The sequence below is a fragment of the Astyanax mexicanus genome, chromosome 12, assembly GCF_023375975.1.
Source record: "Astyanax mexicanus isolate ESR-SI-001 chromosome 12, AstMex3_surface, whole genome shotgun sequence".
Taxonomy (NCBI): domain Eukaryota; kingdom Metazoa; phylum Chordata; class Actinopteri; order Characiformes; family Acestrorhamphidae; genus Astyanax; species Astyanax mexicanus.
Genome location: NC_064419.1, coordinates 10919233 through 10942096, shown reverse-complemented (window position 1 = coordinate 10942096; position 22864 = coordinate 10919233). Strand labels below are relative to the sequence as shown.

General features: G+C 37.8%; 1 protein-coding gene across 1 annotated transcript; it reads right to left on the bottom strand.

Moving 5' to 3' along the window:
• Nucleotides 1-516: 516 nt before the first annotated feature.
• On the bottom strand, nucleotides 517-19092 carry wnt5a (wingless-type MMTV integration site family, member 5a). The gene is made up of 5 exons (XM_007236999.4): nucleotides 18470-19092; nucleotides 13450-13586; nucleotides 11075-11322; nucleotides 5655-5947; nucleotides 517-2604 (listed from the first exon to the last, which is right to left on the bottom strand). Exons 2-5 carry the CDS (start codon nucleotides 13569-13571, stop codon nucleotides 2146-2148), a joined length of 1122 nt encoding a protein of 373 aa, XP_007237061.2. The 5' UTR covers nucleotides 13572-13586; nucleotides 18470-19092; the 3' UTR covers nucleotides 517-2145.
• Between the last annotated feature and the right edge of the window lie 3772 nt (nucleotides 19093-22864).

Below are 22864 nucleotides of genomic sequence, written 5' to 3'. Positions count from 1 at the left end.
GTACCAATTTTCTGAGATGTTGATTTTTGAGTTTTCATTGGCTGAAAGCCATAATCAACAGTAAAAGAAATAAATACCTAAAATAGATCACTCTGTGTGCAATACATCTATATAATATATGAGTTTTACATTTTGAACTGAACTACTGAAATAAAGTCTCTTTTTTATAATAATCAATTTTTTTAAGGTGCACCTGTAAAACAAGCAATATTATCACACACTTCGCAAATGCTTTCACAGATATAAACAACGTCACGCATAAGATTCCAGACTTATTTATTTGTTGGAGAAGTTTTGATTTGTTTCTTAAGTCGGAGAATCAAGTTCTCAGAATCTGTTGTACTCAGATGCTTAATAGTTCAGGATGAGCGAATATAAAAATACAGACAAAATTTTACCTTAATAATTTCTGTACAAAACATAGAACAACTGTCAGTTTATGTCAGAGTACATATACACGCACGCACGCACGCACGCGCACACGCGCACACACGCACACACGCACACACGCACACACGCACGCACACACGCACACACGCACACACGCACGCACTTAAAAAAAAAAATGAGGCTACTGGGGCAGCACATGTAATTGTATAGTAGAAGAATAGATGGCTGTTGTGGAAAACGCACATCGCTGATTCAATGATTCAAGGGTTTGTTTCCATAGTTTGACGTTGCTAAAGTTTAAAATTTATTAAGGCATATTAACAGTTTGATTTAAAAGGAACATACATATATAAAAAAGTCAGTCATAAGAAATACTTTCTGAAAGCCTCGAATTTGACAGCTAATAAATATACTGGATGAATTTATAATGAATAGTAGTAATGATAATGAAAAAAGGACGTTGTATAGATAACTAGTGGTAACTGTATAGTAGTTAAAATGAAAGTTTGTACGTTTGACAGTGAACCCAAAAAATGAGATGTATTTAAGTTACGATTAAAATGTATTTCACAAGCCAGTGGGCTTGTGACTGCTGGTGAAAACAAACATTAATGTGCCCTTCAGGAAAACAAAAAGGTGTAAGAACCAGGGAACATACATGTGTATGTAACTTTCATTTCCTCGCAAAAGTTTTGCTGACGTTTCGTGTTTGTGCTTATTCCCAGTGTGTATCCCCTATATTAACCACCAGTTTGGTTGTTGCAGTGCACATGCTTCAGTGAAAACCCCATTGCAACCTTCCATACCCACAATCACCTGAACGCACATTTAGCTGGTGAAAGACTTGGCAACCAGTGACCCCAAAACTGCCAATCTTTGGTCTTAGAGGACTCTAATGCAATTGGACAGAGAGTTGGTCCCATCTTTTCACCTGTGCTAACCAAGCTTGCTACACGTGACACAGCAAGAGGAACATTTGTAGAAGACTACAAAGTCAAAACTATTAGAACACTTGCAAGTGGAGACAAGTGGAGAATTCTGTGAATTCTGTAAAAAAAACTGTTCAGGACATCATTTATAGTAAGAGATGTGAAAAATGTAGACGAAGGTGAGGTTCACGCTAGACTGCTTTCTGATTAAGACTGTGTAGCTTGTGAACCGTAAGTGTGCTTTAGTTTAAGGCACGGTGATGAGCTTATCCACAAAACCCGAAACAAGCATGTTATATCCACTCTTCATAATCAACAGAAACCAGGCTCTGAGCAGCAGGCAGTGGTTGAGACTGAAACTAAACATTTAAGCACCAAATTACTCAAGCCCATTCAGTGCGGTTGAGTAAAATAGATCAGTGCACTTACTTTGCCAAGCCAAAATGTACTGATTTACTCTTTTGTGGATTAATGAAAGGCTTTGTTTTGTCTGATCAGTTTGCACTAACTGCAATACAATTAAAGTGTTCCACTTTTTAAAAGTTAAAAGAGAGGAAAAAAAATCTCAAAATAAATATTCTCAGTTTCTTTAGACTTCTTGTACCTATTGTTTTGAGAAAGAAACAAACAAAATAAACACAAACAAAATAAAAGCACAAAAGTAGAACTGTCAGTCTTTTCCACAACAGTATAATTGTTTGACTCTATAAATATAATTTATATAGTTTCTTTTTTTTCTTTCCATTCCACGTCCTCCCCAATGTTTCTCCCGTCTTCGCTCTCGCACTCTGGTTCACTCGCACTCAAGGGTAAAAGGGAGCTGGGGCTACTTGCACACAAACTGGTCGACTTTCCGGGAGCAGCGCTTGCACTTGACGTAGCAGCACCAGTGGAACTTGCAGTGGCAGCGCTCCGTCAGCGTGGCCGTGAACTGGTCGTAGCCGCGGCCGCAGCACATGAGAGCGCAGCCGTCCATGCCCTCTGACGTTTTGTTGCAGAGGCGGCCCTGCGTGCCCAGAGAGCCCGTGGTCCGGTTGAAGATGCAGTAGTCCGGGCTGGGGTCGATGTAGACCAGGTCGTGGCTGGAGGGCGGGTTGAATTTGGAGTGCACCTGCACCAGCTTACCGCGGCCGTTGAGCTTCATGGCAGCGGCGCTGTCGTACTTCTCCTTCAGTGCGTCACCTACTTTGCGGAAGTCGGCCAGTTGCAGCCAGCAGGTCTTGAGGCTGCAGGAGCCTGAGACGCCGTGGCACTTACAGGAGACGTGGGCCAAGTCTGACACCATCTAATAAAAAATAAACAGAGAAACAAAAAAAAGAGAGAGAGAGGATGAGTGGTGTGGTGCAGTGGATAACACTACTACCTTAAAATAAGATAGTAGAATAAAATAACACCAGGTGGGAGACCGGGGTTCAATTCCAAGTCTGTGTGACCATGCTGCACTACTCATATAGGAGTCCTTGGGCAAGACTCCTAACACTACATGGAGCAGTTAGGGCTGAACGATTAATAGTTTTTTTAATTTAAATCGCAATTTGAATGGACGCAATTTTTCAATCACAGGAGCTGCAATTTGAATTAGCCAATAGCCTGCAAGTGTGTGCGTGAAGTCGCGTTTGTAGTCTGTAGAATGCTGGGGATTGTAGTCTTTGGGATCATAGTCACTCCCATTTTTTTTTTTTTTTTTTCATTTTTTGTTGTTCCTTAAAATTAAAAAAATAAAACTGACAAATGCATTTAATCTGAGAACTGGGAATATTTTATGTGGAAAGAAGTTCATAAATATATTTGATAGATATGTTAACCACTAAAACAGGTTTAGGGTTTATTGGTTAAAAATATAAAAGACAAATTTAAATAGCAAATCACAATATTCTGTGGAAAAAAGTCGCGTTTGTAGTCTGTAGAGTGCTGGGACTTGTAGTCTTTGGGATCATACTCACTCCCATTTTTTTTTTCATTTATTTTGGTGTTCCTTGAAATTAAAAAAAATAATAAAACTGAAAACATTTAATCTGCAATTAATCTGGGAATATTTTATGTGGAAAGAAGTTCATAATTATATTTGATAGATATGTTAACCACTGATACAGGTTTAGGGTTTATTGGTTAAAAATATAAAAGACAAATTTAAATCTCAATCGCAATATTTATGGAAAAATCGCAATCAGATATTTGCCTTAGTGCCAGTGTCTACTAAAAGCCATAAATTAATGTTTGTTTTTTTTTTTTTTTTTTTTTTTTTATCAAAACACACATACCAAACAGGCACACATTATAAGAAAACACAGTTCCCCTCTATAGTTCAATACTGAGGGACTTTATACTCCTCTAGCCCACACCTGGCATTGAGCACATCTGTATTAGTAAAGGGTCTCATCTTAAAGTATGTAGCTGTATGTATTTATTAGAAAGGGTGCCCACAAACTTTTGGACGTACAGTATAGTTCATAGATAAAAGCTTCTTTAAAAAAAAAAAAAGTTATTTTTATAATTAATTAGCGTGCTCTTTAAAAGCATGGCCAGCAAACTCTAGTTTCCAGAAAAATCTGCCATTTCAAAGAAACTCACTTCTTCAACTAACCATATTTCATTTCTTTTCAACTTTCAACAAATTTCTCTTCTTTACTGCATCTTACTTTTTCCAGCTCTTTCCCTAACTAGAAACAGAAGCAGCCAATCACCTGCACGGCTTAGCCTAATTCATCCAGTCAGAACTGACGCACCTGATCTTTATTTACAACATTTATCATACAGGAGAGTAGTTCCCTCAGCAGGCTACAGATTCCTGATGGAGATGGTTTCAGCCAAAAGGTGGAGGAAGAAGAAAAAGAGACGTCACCATCAGATCGGCAGAGAGCTTCAACGGACAGATCAAAGACTCGCTCTTCAAACGCGGACAGCCACAGCAAGCTGTTAACCAGATGAGAGCTGATAGACAGCTCAGATTGACCTGTATTCTCCAGCTCTCTCGTACTGTCACGCTCACTATCCACTGCCTGTAAACCATATCAGGCATGCTGCCATTATGAAACCTCAGCCCTGTGCTTTTCAAATGGTAATGAGAGAAATATCCCTCATTTCTACATGGAGATACATGGGAGCTGGGTTGAGAGCCACAAACAATTCAAAAATGAAATAATAAGCAAAAACTGTATTTTCCCTTTGACAACAAGCATCTGGAGAACACTTGGCAACCAGCGTTAAGAAAAACTCCTCCAAATAACTCTGCATTTATTTGCGAAGGCTGCAAGATTAAAATACATAGATGTGTTTTAAAGCCCAAGCTTAAACCACATTAATATATATATATATATATATATATATATATATATATATATATATATATATATATATATATATATATATATATATATATATATATATATATATAAAGTGGTTCTATTTTATACTATTTTTGGAATTTGTTCGTCTTAATGCTTACCCAATTCATGTGTTGTTACATTCCTTGGTTGTTCTGTTTCAGTGTTCAGTTTTAATTTAAAGGGGCACTAAACCCCCTGATTTTAGCTGACTTCACCTTCAACTCAAATTTGAAAAAGGCTAGGGTGCAGTAGTTTGGGAGGGGCACTGGGTGATGTATGGGTTTATGATGTATGGGTATGGGTTTTAAGCTGACTGAGTATGTGGCCCATCATTCTCACCTATAGCACAGTTGAACCTGTGAGGTCGCTGCAGAGGTGGAAATGACCACAATTAAAGCGTGTTTAAAGGTTACAAAATATTTATACATTTTTTAAACAGGACTAGTATGTTTCAATACTTCAAATAAACACATTTACATTTCAGCTATTAATGAAAATTATATAGTTTAGGTTTTAGTGGCTCTTTTAGAGGACATCAATGATTACTGCAATGATTGACAGAACAGATTAACCTGCTCATTCATATTTTTTCTTGAAATCAATGGTATTACAAAACACACACAAAAAAATATTTTACTATATTTTTGTTGGGAAAATAGTCTCTACTGCCGAAGTAAGGATTTCAACTAGATTTTAGAGAATTTTGGAGAAAGAGCTTCAGTAATGTAAGGGTGTTGTATGATCATGATCCCACTTTCCTACCTTATCCAACAAGCATTGGATGAAGCACCATCATCCCAGAGAACACTTCTAACCTACTCCTAGCCCAGAGGATACCTTTTCTATTGACATATACTTCTCTACACAAACCAAACAATCAGTATGTGTGTATTTGCACTAAATTTGCACTAAATTTGAAAAATCGTATCTGTTTCATATTTTATTCATTTTATACTGGTGAAAAGACTGTAGTGTGAAATAATTGTGTGACATAAAAGCGATGGCTCACCCTCCGCCCTGCTTCGTTGTTGTGGAGGTTCATTAACAGTCTTGCGTTCTCCATTGAGGCTTTGTCGTAGCTTTTTTCTCGTTCCCGGGCGTCCACAAACTCTTTGCTGAAGCGGTAGCCATAGTTGAGATTGTCGCCGCAGCCTCCCCAGAGCCAATCCCGAGGCAGATCTTTAGGCCTGGCGGCCCTGCTGCAGCCACAACTCGACAGCTCCCCCTCTCTGCAGGCTCGGCTCACTGCATTCACCACACCGGCCGCGCTAATAGCGTATGTGAATGCTGCCTCACGACTTCCTGAAAAATAAACAAATTACAGAAAAAAATCAGACAAGGTAAATGATTACATAGTTAGAAAAGTAGCATCATAAACCTCAATTTGCTCTTTTGACTAAACACTATGACCACTTCCTTGTTTTTACACCCATTATCACCCATTTAATCAGCTACACTGAACCCTCTTTTCACCCTGTTCTTCAATGCTTAGGACCGCACAGGCGAAAAAATAAATAAAATAAAATAAAATAAAATAAAAAAACACCTCAGAGGAGCTTTTATCATTATTTGGGTGGTGTGTCTTTGTTTCTTAGCACTGCAGTGATTAGTGCTGATTAGCATGGTGGTGGTGGTGGTGTATGAGGTGTTAGTATGTGTTGTGCTGATGGTACGAGTGGATCAGACCGTGCAGCAGTGCTGCTGGAGTTCTTGAACACTGTTCCAATTAACCCACTGTCCTCCACTCTATTACACACCCCTACCTACTACAGCTGCTCCACCTTGTAGATGAAGTATGATAAGACGCAAGTCAGAGACAGAAGCTCTGAATTTGTAGCTGCACAGTTCACAGTGTTGGTCAACCTCTAGCTCTTCATCATTGGTTGTTGATTGACACTGCCCACAGGACGCTGTTGGTGGACTATTCTCAGTAGAGTAAGGTCACTGACGTGTTTAAAAACTCCAGCAGCACTGCTGCACTGTCTGATCCACACATACCAGCATAAAACACACCCATACAACCAATACAATCAGTGTCACTGCAGTGCTAAGAATAATGACCCACCACCCAAACAAGAATAGCTGCTCTGTGGTGGTCCATCCTGTAGGGTCTTGACTGCAGTCTGTAATTATAGAACTTAAAAAAAAGCTCCTTCATGTTCAGTGGAGCTGAAAAAAATGGATAATGGGTTTAGAAACATGTTGTTATGCTTGATGATACAATAAAAGCAAATGGAAATACATACAGTATGGCTTTTCTTGTCTGGATGGTTCATTTCAATTCTGACCCAATTCAATTATTACATTAAACTTTATAAGCATTAATATTAAAAATATATTTTAGACCGTTCTTCTCATTATACTATACTGCACTTGTATGTTCTTGTCTTGTCTTGTCTAGTTGCAGTGTCCACAGTGGATGCTGGCAGTGTCCACGACAATGATTAATGATAGACAATCAAATCAATAAGTTAGAGTTACAACTTGGAAATTCATCTTACAACGGAGCCATGTGGACAACTCATTATACAACAATGCCCACAAGCTTTCTCTTGATTCCAACAGAAAACTGAATCCAAGACTTCATCAAGCCATCATACACACACCTATTTATTCATCGACATTGAGAAATCCAGGCTTACAGAAGACGCCATTTGGCAGTAAATCCATGGCCAGGCTATGCATATGGATGGATCCATTCTGACATACCGTACCTCCAGCTTTGTGCCCAAGGGTGCACAGGTGCTTCAGAAATGTGATAATGCCCCCTGCTGGTGGAAAGATTTTCCAGCAACAGCAATTCAAAACGTTCTGCAAATCTGCAAGGGGCCTCCGTTTGCCGGGGGACCCTTAACCATCCCAATCCAGAGCCATTCAGAGGCAATTTTCATATTATGCCTGAGGGATCCCTGGAAGACCACAGGCTTTCCAGCATTAGGAGGAATACCATATGCGAGGTAGACAGTGCGCTTCAGACTATATGCTCCTTTACAGCAAGAGAGTCCATTACCTTTGAAAAGGCCTAATAATAGACCATTATGTGAAGCAGATTTTTCACAGACATGGATTTAGAGTGTAAGGCAATTCTGGAGCTTTGGGCAGCTTCCTGACTCGCGTCTGAAGAAAGTAAAAGACACCATGGAGTCTACTACAATGCCTCTGATTGAATAAGACGGTAAGATTAAGATTCAGAGATAAAATAAGGAAGGAGAATGTTATCCAGATGGAAGGGTTCTTTTGGAAAGTTTGTGTTTTTTTGGTGTAGTTTCTTAGTAAGGGGCTTGATATCCAATAGATTGATTTCTATTCCCTGTATAACACTTTTCCATTCCTTTATGACCCAACCAGAAGCTGCCAGCCAGTGTGAGGGCAACAGACATCTCCACAATCTTCACAGTCCATCTCCAGAACAAGCTGCAAGCTGAGGCCTTTGGAATGGTATGTACCATAGGCATGGTGTGGATGGTTTCTTAGTTCTGCGAGATCTGTGTTGAGTCTGTGGTGGGACGTATCTAAAAAGGTTTTTTTAAGTCCAAACCAAGTCCAAAACTTTGGCCAAGTTGGCAAAGAACTCAAAGCAAACGGTAGACAGTGAGGCGTCTGAAATGAAGACGAATTTCCTTCTTCGCCTGTAGAACAGGACATCTATGAAGATTGCAAGGGCCTTAATTGAGAATGGAGGCCAAATGGGCTACTTAACAAGAATAACGGACGTAAATTCTGTAACACTTTGGCGTGAGGTATTGGACATTCCACCATACTTTTAGTTCTACCTCAGAATGAGTCACGCTGTCAACACTGCTTTATTGCTCAGTGCTGCTACGGTCAACTTCGCGAGATATCCTTCAGGATTAGTTCACATCTGCTCCACAAACCACACAGCTTTTAGCTTTGATACCCCAGGATAGAATGAGCTAATATGCGTACCAAAAATAATCAGCTAATATAATCTGTTTAGACCAGCTTATAAACAAGAAATCCAAACGCAGTGATTAACAGACTGATTAAAAGCACTTACCACTTCAAATATGTACAATGCCTAAACGGCGAGCAAAGCCGAACTCAACATTAATCCAGGGCGCCGAGTGGTCCAGCGGTCTAAAGCGCTGCCACTATGAGCAGGAGGTCGCCGGTTCGAACCCCAGCTCATGCAGCTTTGCCATCAAGCTGCCGGCGTTAGAGGGAGCAAAATTGGCCCTGCTCCCTCTGGGTGGGTAGATGGCGCTCTTTCCCCACATCACTATGGTGATGTCTGCAGCACAGGGCGTCTGTGAGCTGATGTATCAGAACCGAGCCGCTGCGCTTTCCTCCGAGCGCGCTGTGATGCTGCTCGGCAATGCTGCATCGGCAGCAGCTCGAAAAGAAGCGGTGGCTGACTTCACATGTATCGGAGGAAGCATGTGTTAGTCTTCACCCTCCTGGTGTGTTGAGGTATCACTAGTGATAGGGGGAGTCCTAATGAATGGGTTGGGTAATTGGCCGTGTAAATTGGGGAGAAAATGGGAAAAATTAGAAATTAAATTATAAAAAAAAAAAAAAAAAAAAAAAAAACATTAATCCAAAGCAGCTAGGTTAGCGCTAGCTCGAAAAGCCATAAACGCCACCACATAACCACCATTTTTTCTAACAAATCCTCCATTATGAATCAACCGATTGTCCTGACAGAAACACGGCATAACTGAGAACAAAACGACAGCTAGTATCGTGCCTACTGTTCCATCAGCAGGGGTAACGCTAGCCGTGCCTCCTGCAGAGCTTCCTCAGTCCTAGCTCCTACCATAGAAGCAGACGTCCCAAAAAATTTAGCCAAAACCCAATTACTCACAATTCTTAGCGTTTGGACGGAGGCTCCATTTTGATTTATTCAGACCTCACCCTAAAAGTATTCCTCTTGAACACAGCTGCTAAAAAATGAGCAATACATCATGTGCACCTTCTTTGCATTAAGTGCATAAGGCCCCTCACAAAGAAAAAGCCTATAGAAATGTTTATATTGCAGGTTTCTGACATGTTTCTGTATTCAGTCTGAATATAAAGCTGATTTTGTGTTGGGCTCATGCTCCAGAGATCCCAAAGTTACATGTAAAGTGCCTCTTGGAAGATTTTTAAAAACCTGTAAAGTCTTTAGACTTTTGCACACACACACGCACTTTCCAAATTAAAGCTATTTTTCTCTACATACTACTTATAAGGGGGGGTTTTGGAAGTCCCTGTAACTACTTAAAAAAATTCTAGATGTGGTAAGAAGTCACACACGGTGACAAAAGAAAATTGAGCAGTCTCATATATTGGGTAAAATTTTTATCCCTTCATTTCATCCCCACATTTAATCATTGATCTCATTTTAGGATGCCATGCAACCTGAACAGCATGTCCCAGTGCACAAGAACCAACATTTACAACAGCTCAAAACCTCCAGCTTCAGACACTTTAGTTTCTGAATCAGTTTCTCTGATTTTGTTATTTTAGATATATGTTTAAAAAAATAACCAATGTTGATTTATTCTATACATATGTAAAACATTTCTTCCAAATTCCAAATAAAAATATTGTCATTTAGAGCAGAGCTTTCAGACCTCAAGTAATGCAAAGAAAACAAGTTCATAGTCATAAAGTTTTAAGAGTCCAGAAATAATTTTTTGGTGGAATAACCCTGTTTTTTAAACCCCAGCTTTGGCATGTTCTCCTCCACCAGTCTTACACACTGCTTTTGGATAACTTGTATAACACTCCTGGTGCAAAAATTCAAGCAGTTCAGTTTGGTTTGATGGCTTCTGATAATCCATCTTACTCTTGATTAAAATCCAGAGGTTTTCAACTTGGTAAAAATCAAAGAAATGCATCATTTTTAAGTGGTTTAATTTTTTTCTAGAGCTGTACATGTTTAGTGTCTTTTTGGTGCAGTGGTGTGATACAGAAAAGTCTAGCTAAAATTCTCCTGTTTTACACTGAAGCTTTACTGCATTACTTTATTTATTTATTGAACATTGTTGCATTCACATTTAAGGCATTTAGTTAACACTCTTAACCAAAGCGACTAAATAAAAGGTTATTTCTTTTACAGAGGTTGGCCAATGTAGTGTTGGGTATCTTGCCCAAGGACTCTTATTGATGTAGCACAGCATTCAGTTACCCAGATTAGGAATTGAACCCAGTCTCCCACTTGATCTGGAAGCTCATTGGCGATTGGCAGGAGGTGGTGTTATCCACTGCTCCACACCAAGCACTAGTGCCATTCTGTAAAATTTTAAAATCATGCTTTAATCTTGCTGTTGCTGTTTAATAAAAGGCATTGAGGTACAGTGGGTTGGGTTCACATCCTGCCTTTGCTTTTTAACTGTAGTACAGTTACTGTAATGCACTCTCCCTCTCTCTCTCTTGGCTTATTCGCTTTATTAGCTGTTCTCAATCCAAACCGCAAACACTTACCAATCTGCATGACACGGCCGAACACAGAGGAGTTGTCCACGGTGCTGCAGTTCCAGCGCCGGTGTCGGAACTGGTACTGACACTCACGAATGCCCGTTTTGGCTCCCTCGCCTATGTACTGCATGTGGTCCTGGTACAGCTGGCATAGCTTCTTCTGGCCTTTAGACAAGCCTGCCAACTGACTGCAAAGAGGCTGAGCTCCTATGATGTAAGCTTCAGGAATCAGCAGAGGATTCATAGCCAGAGACCTGTAAATTACACACATACAGACAGAAACACACACACAATTAGTTCACAAGGAAATATGATGCACTACAGCAAGGAAATTATAAATTATGGCAGAGGAAAATAGTGTCCTCAAAAGTTCTCTTCTTACACTCAATAAATCGTTGGCATTTGTGATCACCCAGAGAATATGAGCATGGAATATAAGGCCAGACACAGACACACAGTGTGTAAAGAGTTGTGTGAAGGAAGCTAGCTGTAAAGAGAGATAACTGATAACCGATTGTTATCCACATTAATAAGGAAATCTCTTATCAACGGTAGTTAGGGGTAGTCTTACTTCGTCTTAAGAGGCTCAGACAGAAAAGAGGAATTTGGGATTAAGAAAGGAAAAAGTGGCCTTATATGTACTTGGCACAAACACAGCAGTGAAATTCGAGAAACCTTAGGATCGAGACTTGAGGTTCACAATTAAAAAGAGACTGAATAATATTAAGTTTTGATGGAATCACTGGTATCAGCAAAAATGCTGCCCAATAAACTTTTTTATATAATTCCTTTTGATATAAATATAATAAATGCATATCCAGCTCATTGCTATATAGTGCTAAGAGAGAGCAGGAGACCAAAAAAAATGCTCACGTTTTGCTTGCTTTTATTATAATGATGCAGAGTACAAGAACAAGTAATGCACGCAAGTAAATCACTCAAAATAATTACTAAAGCTGAAAAGAAATGTAAAAACCAAAGTTCAATTTCCAGCACAAAATATTTGTATAATTGTCTAATATTAGCAGTTAACAAAACTTTTATCGACCCAGTTATGCCACATGCTCTCTGCAGCCCTGGACTCTTAAGGACAGGACTAGTAATGGCAGGAAGCAGCCCTGTTTCATCCGCTGTCAAACAGTGTAGCATCCAGCCAAGCAGAGAGTGTCTGAAAATACGCAGGAGTCGGCATCAAATGCAGCGAGAGTAAACATGCAGAAAGCAGAATGCAACCAGCTATTCCACTCAGGGAAGGTGGGCTTTTTTTTTTTTGTTCAAATACAATTCAATTCATTTTCTCCCAGCAAATCAAACAATTAGAGACGTGACAAGTCTGGATTTATTGCCTTTGTTTATGAAGCGTGCAATCAGGCAGTCTCTATTCACTCCATTCACTTCCACAAAGAAAAATGGTAATGGACTCCGGCATCAGTGCAGAACCTCACTGTGAAAGCAAGAGGCTTAAACTGTATTTTTGAAGAAAAAAAAGGAATGAAAATAAAAAAGAATGGCTATTTAGTTTTAGAAGCATTTGGACAGAGTTACAGCAAGCAGAGCAATTCGTGTTTTTTTTCCATTAGTTAAAAGACTTAAGAAAGTCTCAAATGCACAATATTGGAAACCAAAGGAGGCACAGCAGTGATATATATTGAGCAAAATATACCCAGTAATCAGTACAAGCATCTCTCCTTTAAAAAAAAAAAAAATAAAACTCCAACAAAGACATTCGGTTTGTCTGATATTTGGAACACAGAGGACCAATGTAGTCTTTGCTATTAATGGAAAGAGGAAGGACAAGCCCACAGTAACACACACACACACACACACAAGCACAAACACACACACAGACAAGCACACAAAAGCCAGCCTACGCAGTTCGTGCCGGCACATATTTGGAAATTCATTCAAAAACCACAGCATTCTATGTTTTATATAATATTCATCATTTTGGTTTGGCAACGCCGAGGAAATGAAAATAAAGAAGGGGGAAAAAGTCAGATGTGAGCAACGTGTATGTGCTCAAGTCAGCATGTTGGAGAGAGGTTTTTTTTTTTAGAAGTTCATATGTGGTGGGACACCAAGAGACACAACCACACAGACCTAAGACACAATGTAGCACTCAGAAAGAGAGAAAAAGAGTGCGAGAGAGAAAGAGAGAGAATGTGAGAAAGACAGCAAGCGAGCGAGAGAGAGAAAAGAGAAAGCACGAGAGCTTGGTCAAGTCCATTATCCATGCTTCGTCTGGCACTGCAGCTAGTCTGGCCAACCTCACCGTCAACCACGCTCTCACTCCCTCTCTCTCTCTCTCACTCTCTCTCACACACACACACAGAGCGGTGTTTGTCTCAGACAGTGCATATAAGGTAGAAATGGACACGTACCACCACGACGTAGCCTCCACCACCACCTGCATGAAGAAGGCCAGGAAGGTGATGGCCATCACACCGTGCCGTGTGTCCATCGCTCCGACACAGCCGGACCAGAACAGTCTTCTGAAGAACATTCTGCAGGAGCAACTCTGCAGGACAGAGAAAGTGAATCATTTATTACATTTATACACAAACACAAATGTGCACACACACATAGTATAACAAGACAGTCAAGTTCTGCATTCAATGAGTTTTTGTGAATTAGAGAATTCATAATAAATGGACCCATAGGAGTGCTCTAAATTAATTAATTTTATTTTTTTTTTACACTGACTTCCATTAAAAGTTGTTTTAGAGATACACATAAAATAACATGGACCGCATTATGGAATTGTGTGTGTGTGAGAGAGAGAAATACAATTAAATGCAATAGGTTGTATTGTTACATCCCTAACAGGGGTTTAAATATACATATTTTAGTTTAATATAAAACAGTGGTGAATTTAATTTGAAAAATGATTTAATTTACTATACAGCAAAAATAAAAACTGGTTGATACATAGTGGTTTATAGGTGTTCCCATTGTGTTAACATGACAGTGTACTGTTTACACCATGCGCACAGCTTGCATATATGTTTTTTTAGGGGTATTATTATGCATAATATATTTCCAGGTATAATAATATCTAGGGTTATTTTATATTATTTGGATTTATTTTCCATTTTTTTTATGTTAAAATTTAAAAAAGCATATATATTTAGAAGAGCTTTTAGATAGCCCAGTATCTCAGTATTGAAAAGAATCTTATTGTCCTGCATAAAAACATTTAGTTTTAAATGTTTTATGTTAAAATGATCTAAAATGGCTTTTTCTTTTTACCTTATTTTGTTAAATAGCTAAATCGATATTTTGGATGATTTAAAGCAATTATACAGTTCTCAATTATTTGATTAAAAATATGAACCCTTGATTAAAAATATGAACATCATTGATGATATTCAATATTTGTTATATTACTATTTTATTAAAAGCCAGTGAATTAGAGTGTGGGTGTGTGTACAGAACATAAGCCCCTCCTCTTTACACTGCCTGCCTGCCCACTTCAAACAGACGGGACACTCCCAGGTGCCTCATCACTGTGACAGTGGTTATAATGAATGATGATCAATGAGAGACCCTTATATATTATAGCCTAGGAGACAGAGGCATGTTTTAGCATTGCAGTTTTACAGTGTGATACACTTGTAAATTGCTATTTTTATTTATACTGAATAATTATACTAAAAAAATCTAGTCTAAAGCTAATCTAAATCAATGAGGGTGTAAGTGAGAGGGAGTTCTGTGGAATGTGTGATAACCCGTATATATGTGTATGTGTGGGCATGTTTAACAGTCTGTGCTCTTGCACTGCATTGAATGTGCATATAAAATAATACAGCACAGCGTTAGTGTGTTTTACTGTAAAGCCTGAGGCCTTTCTGCCTACAAGGCCCAACCTAGCTTTTAGACGTCTCATAAAACTGACAGCCGTGCAGCAAGGGACACACAGCCGCCTCCCAGCCCATCAGCCCAGTGTTTTAGTGTCCACGTCCAGGACAGCACGGCCCGGACCGCAAATCTCACCAGTCCCCTTTCCATTTCACTCCATTACTCTGAATTACCATCGGACCCAATGGCTGCCCTAACCAGAGAACAAAGAATGTGGAGATATCTGATATTTTGCATAAATAGGCACTTTTGGTGATTTACTGTTTTTTTTGCGAGTGAGATCAATGGGGTGGTTTTCCTCCGGCTTCCAAACCTTTGGAGAAAATGTTTGAGGTTACAACTTTATCTGCGCAATTCCAACAAAAAGCAGCCAGCTGATGGCAAAGCACTGATGGGTATTTTATGGTTGGACCACTGCAGAGCAGAAAGCATGCGAGATGTATTATACATTTAAAAGAATAGTCTTCAGAAGCTGGAAATCTGCAGGGACTGGGACAGTGTAGAATATCTGTGAATAATAATTCATTATTTAATTATCTAAATAAAAATTGAAATAGTAATGCACAAAAAATGCAGATGGCATGGCAAAACTGCTTTGGCTGTACTGTAATGCAGTGTACTGTAGTGTAAGGTACTGTAGTGTATGACCACCATCAGCATGCTAAAGCCTGTTTGGGATACACCTAAAAATATGGCATGAACCTTTCTGACTCATTTTATATATCTTAAATAATATTTTTAATACCAAAGATTTTTAATACCAAAGAATTTAATATTAAATCTTACTGCTTATCCATCCATTATAAACAGTGTGGGAGTTCTGGATGCAAAGATAAGTGTTTAAAAACGATTTTGGAACAATTTTGGAAATAGAACAGGTGAGGAATCAGGTTTATAAAATGGAAAAAAATGTACATAAAATATTGTCCAAATAATTAAATAACATTGATAATAATATTTTTCTTTCTTTTTTATTATAGTCCAGCTGGCCAGTGTTCAGTCTCCTTAGTGAGGAAATTATTCTGAAAGCTGTGAAGGGTCAGTTCATTTATTCTGCTTATGTCTCTATCAGGTGAGTCAGGACTGTAGACTACAGGCAGGACCTGCAGCAGAAGCACATGTGTAGCAGAGTCTGAATGAATGGATGGATGGATGGATGGATGGATGGATGAATGAATAACTGAAGGAGTGTCTGTCCCTTTATTCATTCACTCACTTATCTGCCTTTCCCACCTGCTGGGGTCTCTCTAATTATCTCTACACTCTCATGAAGACCTGCAGACCACTACAGGCACGCGCTTTTACTTTAGCCCTTACAAACTTTCTCTCTCTCGCTCGCGCGCGCGCTCGCTCGCACCGCAGTGTGTCCGGCCTGGAACCGCTGTATATAAACCGCTGTATCTACAGAACAAACCGCCACGCATTAATCTCCAGCATCTAAAATACATAACATTCAGTAAATTAATACTGTATTTATAATTATTTATTACTTATAGTTAGGTTTAGATCTGTCACTTTATTAAGGCTACATTATCGAATTATTGTAAAATGGGTTTTTGAGTTTTGAGTTTACTCAGCGAGGGGAACGTGTATGTGGCCTTGATTAACTTTTTTTGCATTAAATTGTGTATTTATGTTATGATTTCTACATTTATTTAAAATATTTTAAAAATAAATATTCCAATTCCAAAGTCTGAATATTCTTAGTTCAACGCAAAAGGATATAATTTCATCAATATAATTATGCTATTTTATTACTATATTTTTTTTAATCAGGGGTATAAAATAATAAACCACAATTATTGCAAAGACAATATTTAATTTATTAAAATACTTTTTTATTATGTTTATTATATATTTTTTCTTGCTACTCCTACTATTATTATACAGTGTAGCGGTTTTCCTTCTTTTCCCTCTTTTATGCATAATACACTTGTTAGATCGTACATATACAAACATATATATTTTTAAAACGCATATTAAATTTGTGCATGTATAAATTTAAATAATATTATGTATTATATAATTTAAATAATTAATATCGTGTTTTAGTGCAGAGACGCTGCACAGAATAGTGAATTATGACGGAGAAATGTGTGAAACAGCCAGGACATTGATCCACAAAATTAAATTTATTAATATATGAATATAAAAAAACATACATATGGGTCTGACACAGAGTGAGCAATACGAGCTTTTACAAAATATTCAATTGCCTTTAATAATTAGCGGACGGCCCTGTTCATTAACTGTTCACTGCTATAATTTATTTATTTTATTATACATTTCTGTAGATAAAATCACTGTGCGGTGGTAAAATATTACAACACTCTGAAGTGCTCAGAAAAGGCAGAAGGATAAAAAAATATGCTTCCAAGCTAGTTACTGTGTCAGTGTTTCAATCATCAAGTTGGTAAATAATGTTGGCTATATATAATTTAATATGTATATAGGCCTGTGTATACAAATTTCCTTATTTTCCCCACATTAAACAACAACTATTATGTTGAGCTCTGTTAGCCTGTTTTTTTTACCACAACGAACAAAAGTGAGGCTATCTAGAAGTCACTTTTAATTCTTACAAAAATCTTAGTTTCTTATTAATGTGGATTAAGTAGTAAAAATCTAGTTTGCATTTTACTGTATTGTGCAGAATACATGCAGCAGAAATGTACATAAATTGTGAATTATGATGTTAACTAGAGGCAAGGACTTCTACACTTCTCCATTTCTGTAGGCTAAAATCCAAACGTACAAAAAAAGGGAGTAATTCTCCTTAGAGCTGGGAATCAATAAGGCCGCTAAGGGGCGCCAGCCACTACCAATTGGGCTGCGTGTTCCTAAACGTTCGAAAACGTTCAGCTTACTGCTGAAAAGGATTTACAGAAAAGAGGAATATAGGAGAAGTTTCAAAGTTTTAAAATCGTGCAGACTTTTTTTTACACTAGCTTATCTGATCTCATAGAACACAACAGTTTTATATTTCATCCCACATCATTTCCTTTAGAACTGGGCACCTATATCTAGGATTTGAATGGGCTGGAAAAAAACTTTTGCAAAATAAATTTTAATGTTTTTTTTTTTTTTTTAGCTTCACAACTATTAGATCTAAATCGAGTTGAAATATGCTACCCAAGATAAAATGCTTTTTGACTATCATCCATACCATTTAACCTACACGTACATTTTTTTTTATTCTACAGGAAAAGGTGGAGCATTATGACGGAGTTTTCTGAGTAGATTATGGATAGAACTGGTGCGTAAAGAACTCTGCATCTTCACATTTGCACACAGTGCAAAGAGTAGAGTAAGTAGTCCTATAATAAAAAAATGTTTATTTTAATAAACTGATAAACTCACTGTTTGAGTGAGCTAGGTAGGTTATGAAATTACAGATTTTAACCTGTCAAAATATATCTTAAAAAATATCGTTTACTGTAAAAATGGCTCTAAATATCATAATGTCGGCTAAATATTTTTACCATATAATCCACTCCAGTGACAAGCATCAAGCGAAAAGATAAGGAAAAAAATATGACTTACTTCAAAATGTAGCTAAACAGAGGATTCAGAGAGTTTCTTCTATATTATGGCTCCTGAAGCTAAATTCCAAAGCCAGTCCTAGAGTTCCCAGTGTGTATCCCACGAGCTTCTCGAGCTTCCTACACCCCACGAGAGTTGCAATCCACAGTAAAAAGTTGCGTGAAGTTTGCAGTCAGGCTGTGCACAGAGTCCCAGAGCAATCCGAGGAAACGCTTACTCAGAAAAGACATTCACAAACAGCACTAGTATCTACTTCTGCTTCTAAGTTTCGACTTCTTCTCAGAAGCTCCTCCGGAGAGATCCGTACTGGAGTGGAGATGTTTAGGGTACTCTAAATGAAAAGGTGAAGTGAAGGAGTAAAATCCTGCAGAGAGTGATGAGGCGCTGTTTACCCCCGGGGTTTAGCTTCTCTCTACCTGCTAGAACATCCGTGGAGGTATCTCCGTCACTGTGTGGACCTCCATTCTGTGCCGCACACCACGCCTTCCGTGCTTGTCCGTTTCTGGGTGGCTGATGTAGAGCAGCTTAGGTCTCCAACAGAGCCGGCGGTGCGGCTGAACGGGCTGGAAGAGGTGAGTGTTTCCAGAAACCATGTGCTGAAGGAGAGCGTCTCCAGGTTTGAAGGCGCTGCAGGAGAAACGCTGGACTATATCGATTTTTCCTTCCACCTGTATTCGGACAGGCTCCGCCTCCTGGACCACGATTGGCTCTCAGTTCTCGCCTCCGGCGCTGGGATTGGCTACAGTTCATTCTCACCAGAACCAAGTCTACCACCATCATTTACAACCTACAAGTACTGCTGGTAAATAGGGGAATCCGTTTTATCCCTGATTTTTTTATTGGTTAAAACTCTGTAAAAGCTTTTACTAGTGGAAACTATCATTTAGATATCAGCTATGAAATATTAATATAAAAAATATTTACTAGTAATAATGTAATGTCAGATCTACAGATCTATAAATCCACAAGGAATAGACATATTGCCACCCAGATAGCAAAATCTAAGATTATAGATAATATAGATATTCTAAGACTTTGTACTGTGCTATAGCCACGTAGAAATGCATATTGGAATTATTAAAACATTTATGGAGCTACTTTTGACTAAAAGCTAAAAATATTGTGAGTGAATGATAAAAAAATATTTTAACGAATTTAAATAAAAGTTGTTTGTCAGCATTCATTTATGTAATGCACCTAAAAAAATAAATGTTTATTCAAGACATATCCTTGATGTAATTTTATCACCAATGATTTATATGTAATTTTACTTTCTCTCTTATCTATAATTATATGTGCATTACCAACATCTCCATATAAATAAATAAATAAATATATTTTTAACTACAAATACTTATATTTAATATACTGTTAAATGAACTGTAAAACGAATTCGGACTATTAGTAAACATGCTAATGTAATAGTTTCTCTTTTTTTAGTCTTGAATAGTTGTAAAATGCACTTCGAATATGTGCAGTTTTATACAATATGTGTTTAAAATAAGATTTCGGTGCACAATGTTTAAGATACTAATATGATTGATTTTTTTGATACTTTTTTTCACTAGTCAGAACAACAATGGACTAAAAAAAAAAGTTACTAGTAGCCTTAAAAGTAATTGTAGAAATATGTAATCTGTAATGAGCTTTTACCAGTAAAATATGACTGCTCAACTATAAATAAGTGTGAAACTTTATGTAGATCAAAGGTTTCACAAAGATTTCATAGTTGATAACTGAAACAAGAGTATTTTAACAGTAGAAACTGCATTACAGTCGTATGTAATTAAAGAATATATCATTTTTGTATAACGGTTGTAATTTTGGGCTTAAACTGCCAGCTATAGGTTGAAGTGTTTGCTACTTCTGGTGAGTGTGGTCTTTTAACCAATCCTGGCTCGGGAGGGGCGGGGCTGGTGGTGTATATGAGCCCCAGTTGAAACCAGGTGTGCAGGCTCCTTCGTTCGAACCAGCTCCGCGAGCCGCGCGCTTCTGATGATGCACGTGGAGGGCAAACAAACACAAACGCCTCGGGCCCGGCGCGTGCGCACGGAGCGCCCGTCTGACCGCGCGAGCCGCTTAACTTCCGAACGACAGCAAGGGAGCTGAAGAGAGCGCTAGCGGCGCAGAGCCACACCAACCAGCAGAGTTTAATTAGAATAAATAGACTTTAAACAGACTGCAGGATAATGTAGTTATTAACTATATGCGCAAAAGTAACTTTTTATGATACCTGCTCATTCATGGCGTCTTCCAAACTATAAACTGTAAAAAAAAAAAGATTACAGTAAAAGTATCTCTTTTAATGAAGCATTTTAGTTGGTGAGCTGTGAATTTGAACTTCTGTGGTAAAATTAGCCTAAATATAGCCATATATTACTATATATACTTACTTTATATTTTAGATAACTTACTCTACATTTTATTATTATTACTATTATTGTAGGTCTAAGGAAGCTAAAACTGTAGCTACATATTATACCAGTAGGTATTTACATTAAACAAGTTAGAAAGCTAGCTAGATAGTTCACAAGCTAATTTTAACAGTTTAACTAGTAGCTGAAGTAACTAGTTTAATTTTTCAGTCTTTATCTGCGTAACTAATGTCACATAAGTTTTATGGGTGCCCAACAATCAGTTATCTAGCTAGCTAAGCTAGCTGGCTGGTGACATAGATTAGTTAAAGCAGCTGTTAGAGTAGTAGCTAGCTAGCTAAAGTTCATGTATCCTGTGGAAATTACTTTTGCAGTTTTTTAGGCTTTTACAAGCCTAATTATTGTCACATTGGTTAGCTTTGTGGGTCTTTGAGCAGCTAGCCAGAAAGCAAGCTAGTTTAGCTATGAGCTCATGTTAAGCAGCTACGACTTCATTTAATATACTGTTTGACTTTAATGCGTTTTTGTTCGGAAGTTTTTATTTTGAATTGAAATTAAAAGTTACTCATAGCAGAATACATTAAGGAGTCACATTTTGATCAAATTTAATCATAATTTGCAATATATGCAATACATTTGGATTAATATGCAATACATTTGATAACAATTACAGTATGTATTTGTGTTTTATTTCATAATTAGCTATTTTATTCAACTGTATGCAACAGATATTACAGTATATATAGATATATAGTATATGTAGGATACTTTTAGTCAAAACAAAAATAAAAGAAATTCATTATACAGAATTTACATAAAAAAACAAAACAGTACATTTTTTAAAACGCAGGGGACTTTCCAACCTATGTGGTATATATATTTACTGCTAAATTAAATATTTTATACATAGGTCTGATTATAAAGAATGAAAAATTCTTGAACATTTTTAGGTCTGATTATAAAATAAAGAAAAAATCTTAAAAATTAGTATTTGTTTATTTTTTTTGTACCAGAATTCCAACCTATGTGATCTTCTGATTCTTCATCTTATATTTATCAGCACATTTACAGACAAGTATACATTTTTATACAAATTTTTACAGACTGTAAAACAGCTGAAATTTTCTAGGTAATGAAACTGCCGGTACATTCTTCCTTTATTTACAGACTTTTTACACTATAGGGTTTTAAATGTAATTGTTTTCAACTGCCATTGCTGTGATGGTTTGATTGCATTCAGTGACAAAAAACATAAGCAAGGTTGGGATGTTAGAGGATGTCCCCACCACCAGAGGATGTCCCCATGCTGGTGGACTTTATATTTGTCTATAGCTTATGCCTGCATTAGGCATGGTACTAATAGGTTCACAATACTCATCTGCTCCAGAGTTCTATTCTATTGGCAATATTTGTACACTGGGTTTAGACAAGCTGTATGTGATAAATATAGTGTAAATTAAGAGTGGTTGTCCTAATTATTATGAAGAAAACAGATTATGATAAAAACAAATAACCCTACAAAAAAAAAACAAAAAAACATTACAACCACTGTAATGTATAATTAAACATAAAATATCCACACAAATATCCACAGACACCGCTCAAATAAAATCAGTAAAAACACAGATAACACTACGGATGAAACAGTGTAATCAGTGCACGGATGTACAGCAGATTGTCTGTCATTCATGGTCGATTGTTTTGGCCTTAAACATTGGGAGCTACTGTTGAGCTGCTCAGATATGATCTCAGAAAATAAACCACGCCGGCGCCAAAAACAACACAACAGCCTGTGATAAAGAGGCGGAAAGCACACCATACAGAGATGTGAGTGCTGGAACGCGGGTCAGAGCTGCACATTAGAACTGAGCTGTGCTGTAAAACTGGGCGGAACCGGCTGAACAAAGCTCCTCTCTCTCTTCCCCAAAATAAACCCATAAAGGACCTGGGGCTACTGCAGCAGCCCAGCCAGCGCGAGAGGCCGGAGTGTGCTGGGGTAGACCTTTAACCTCTGTGTGTG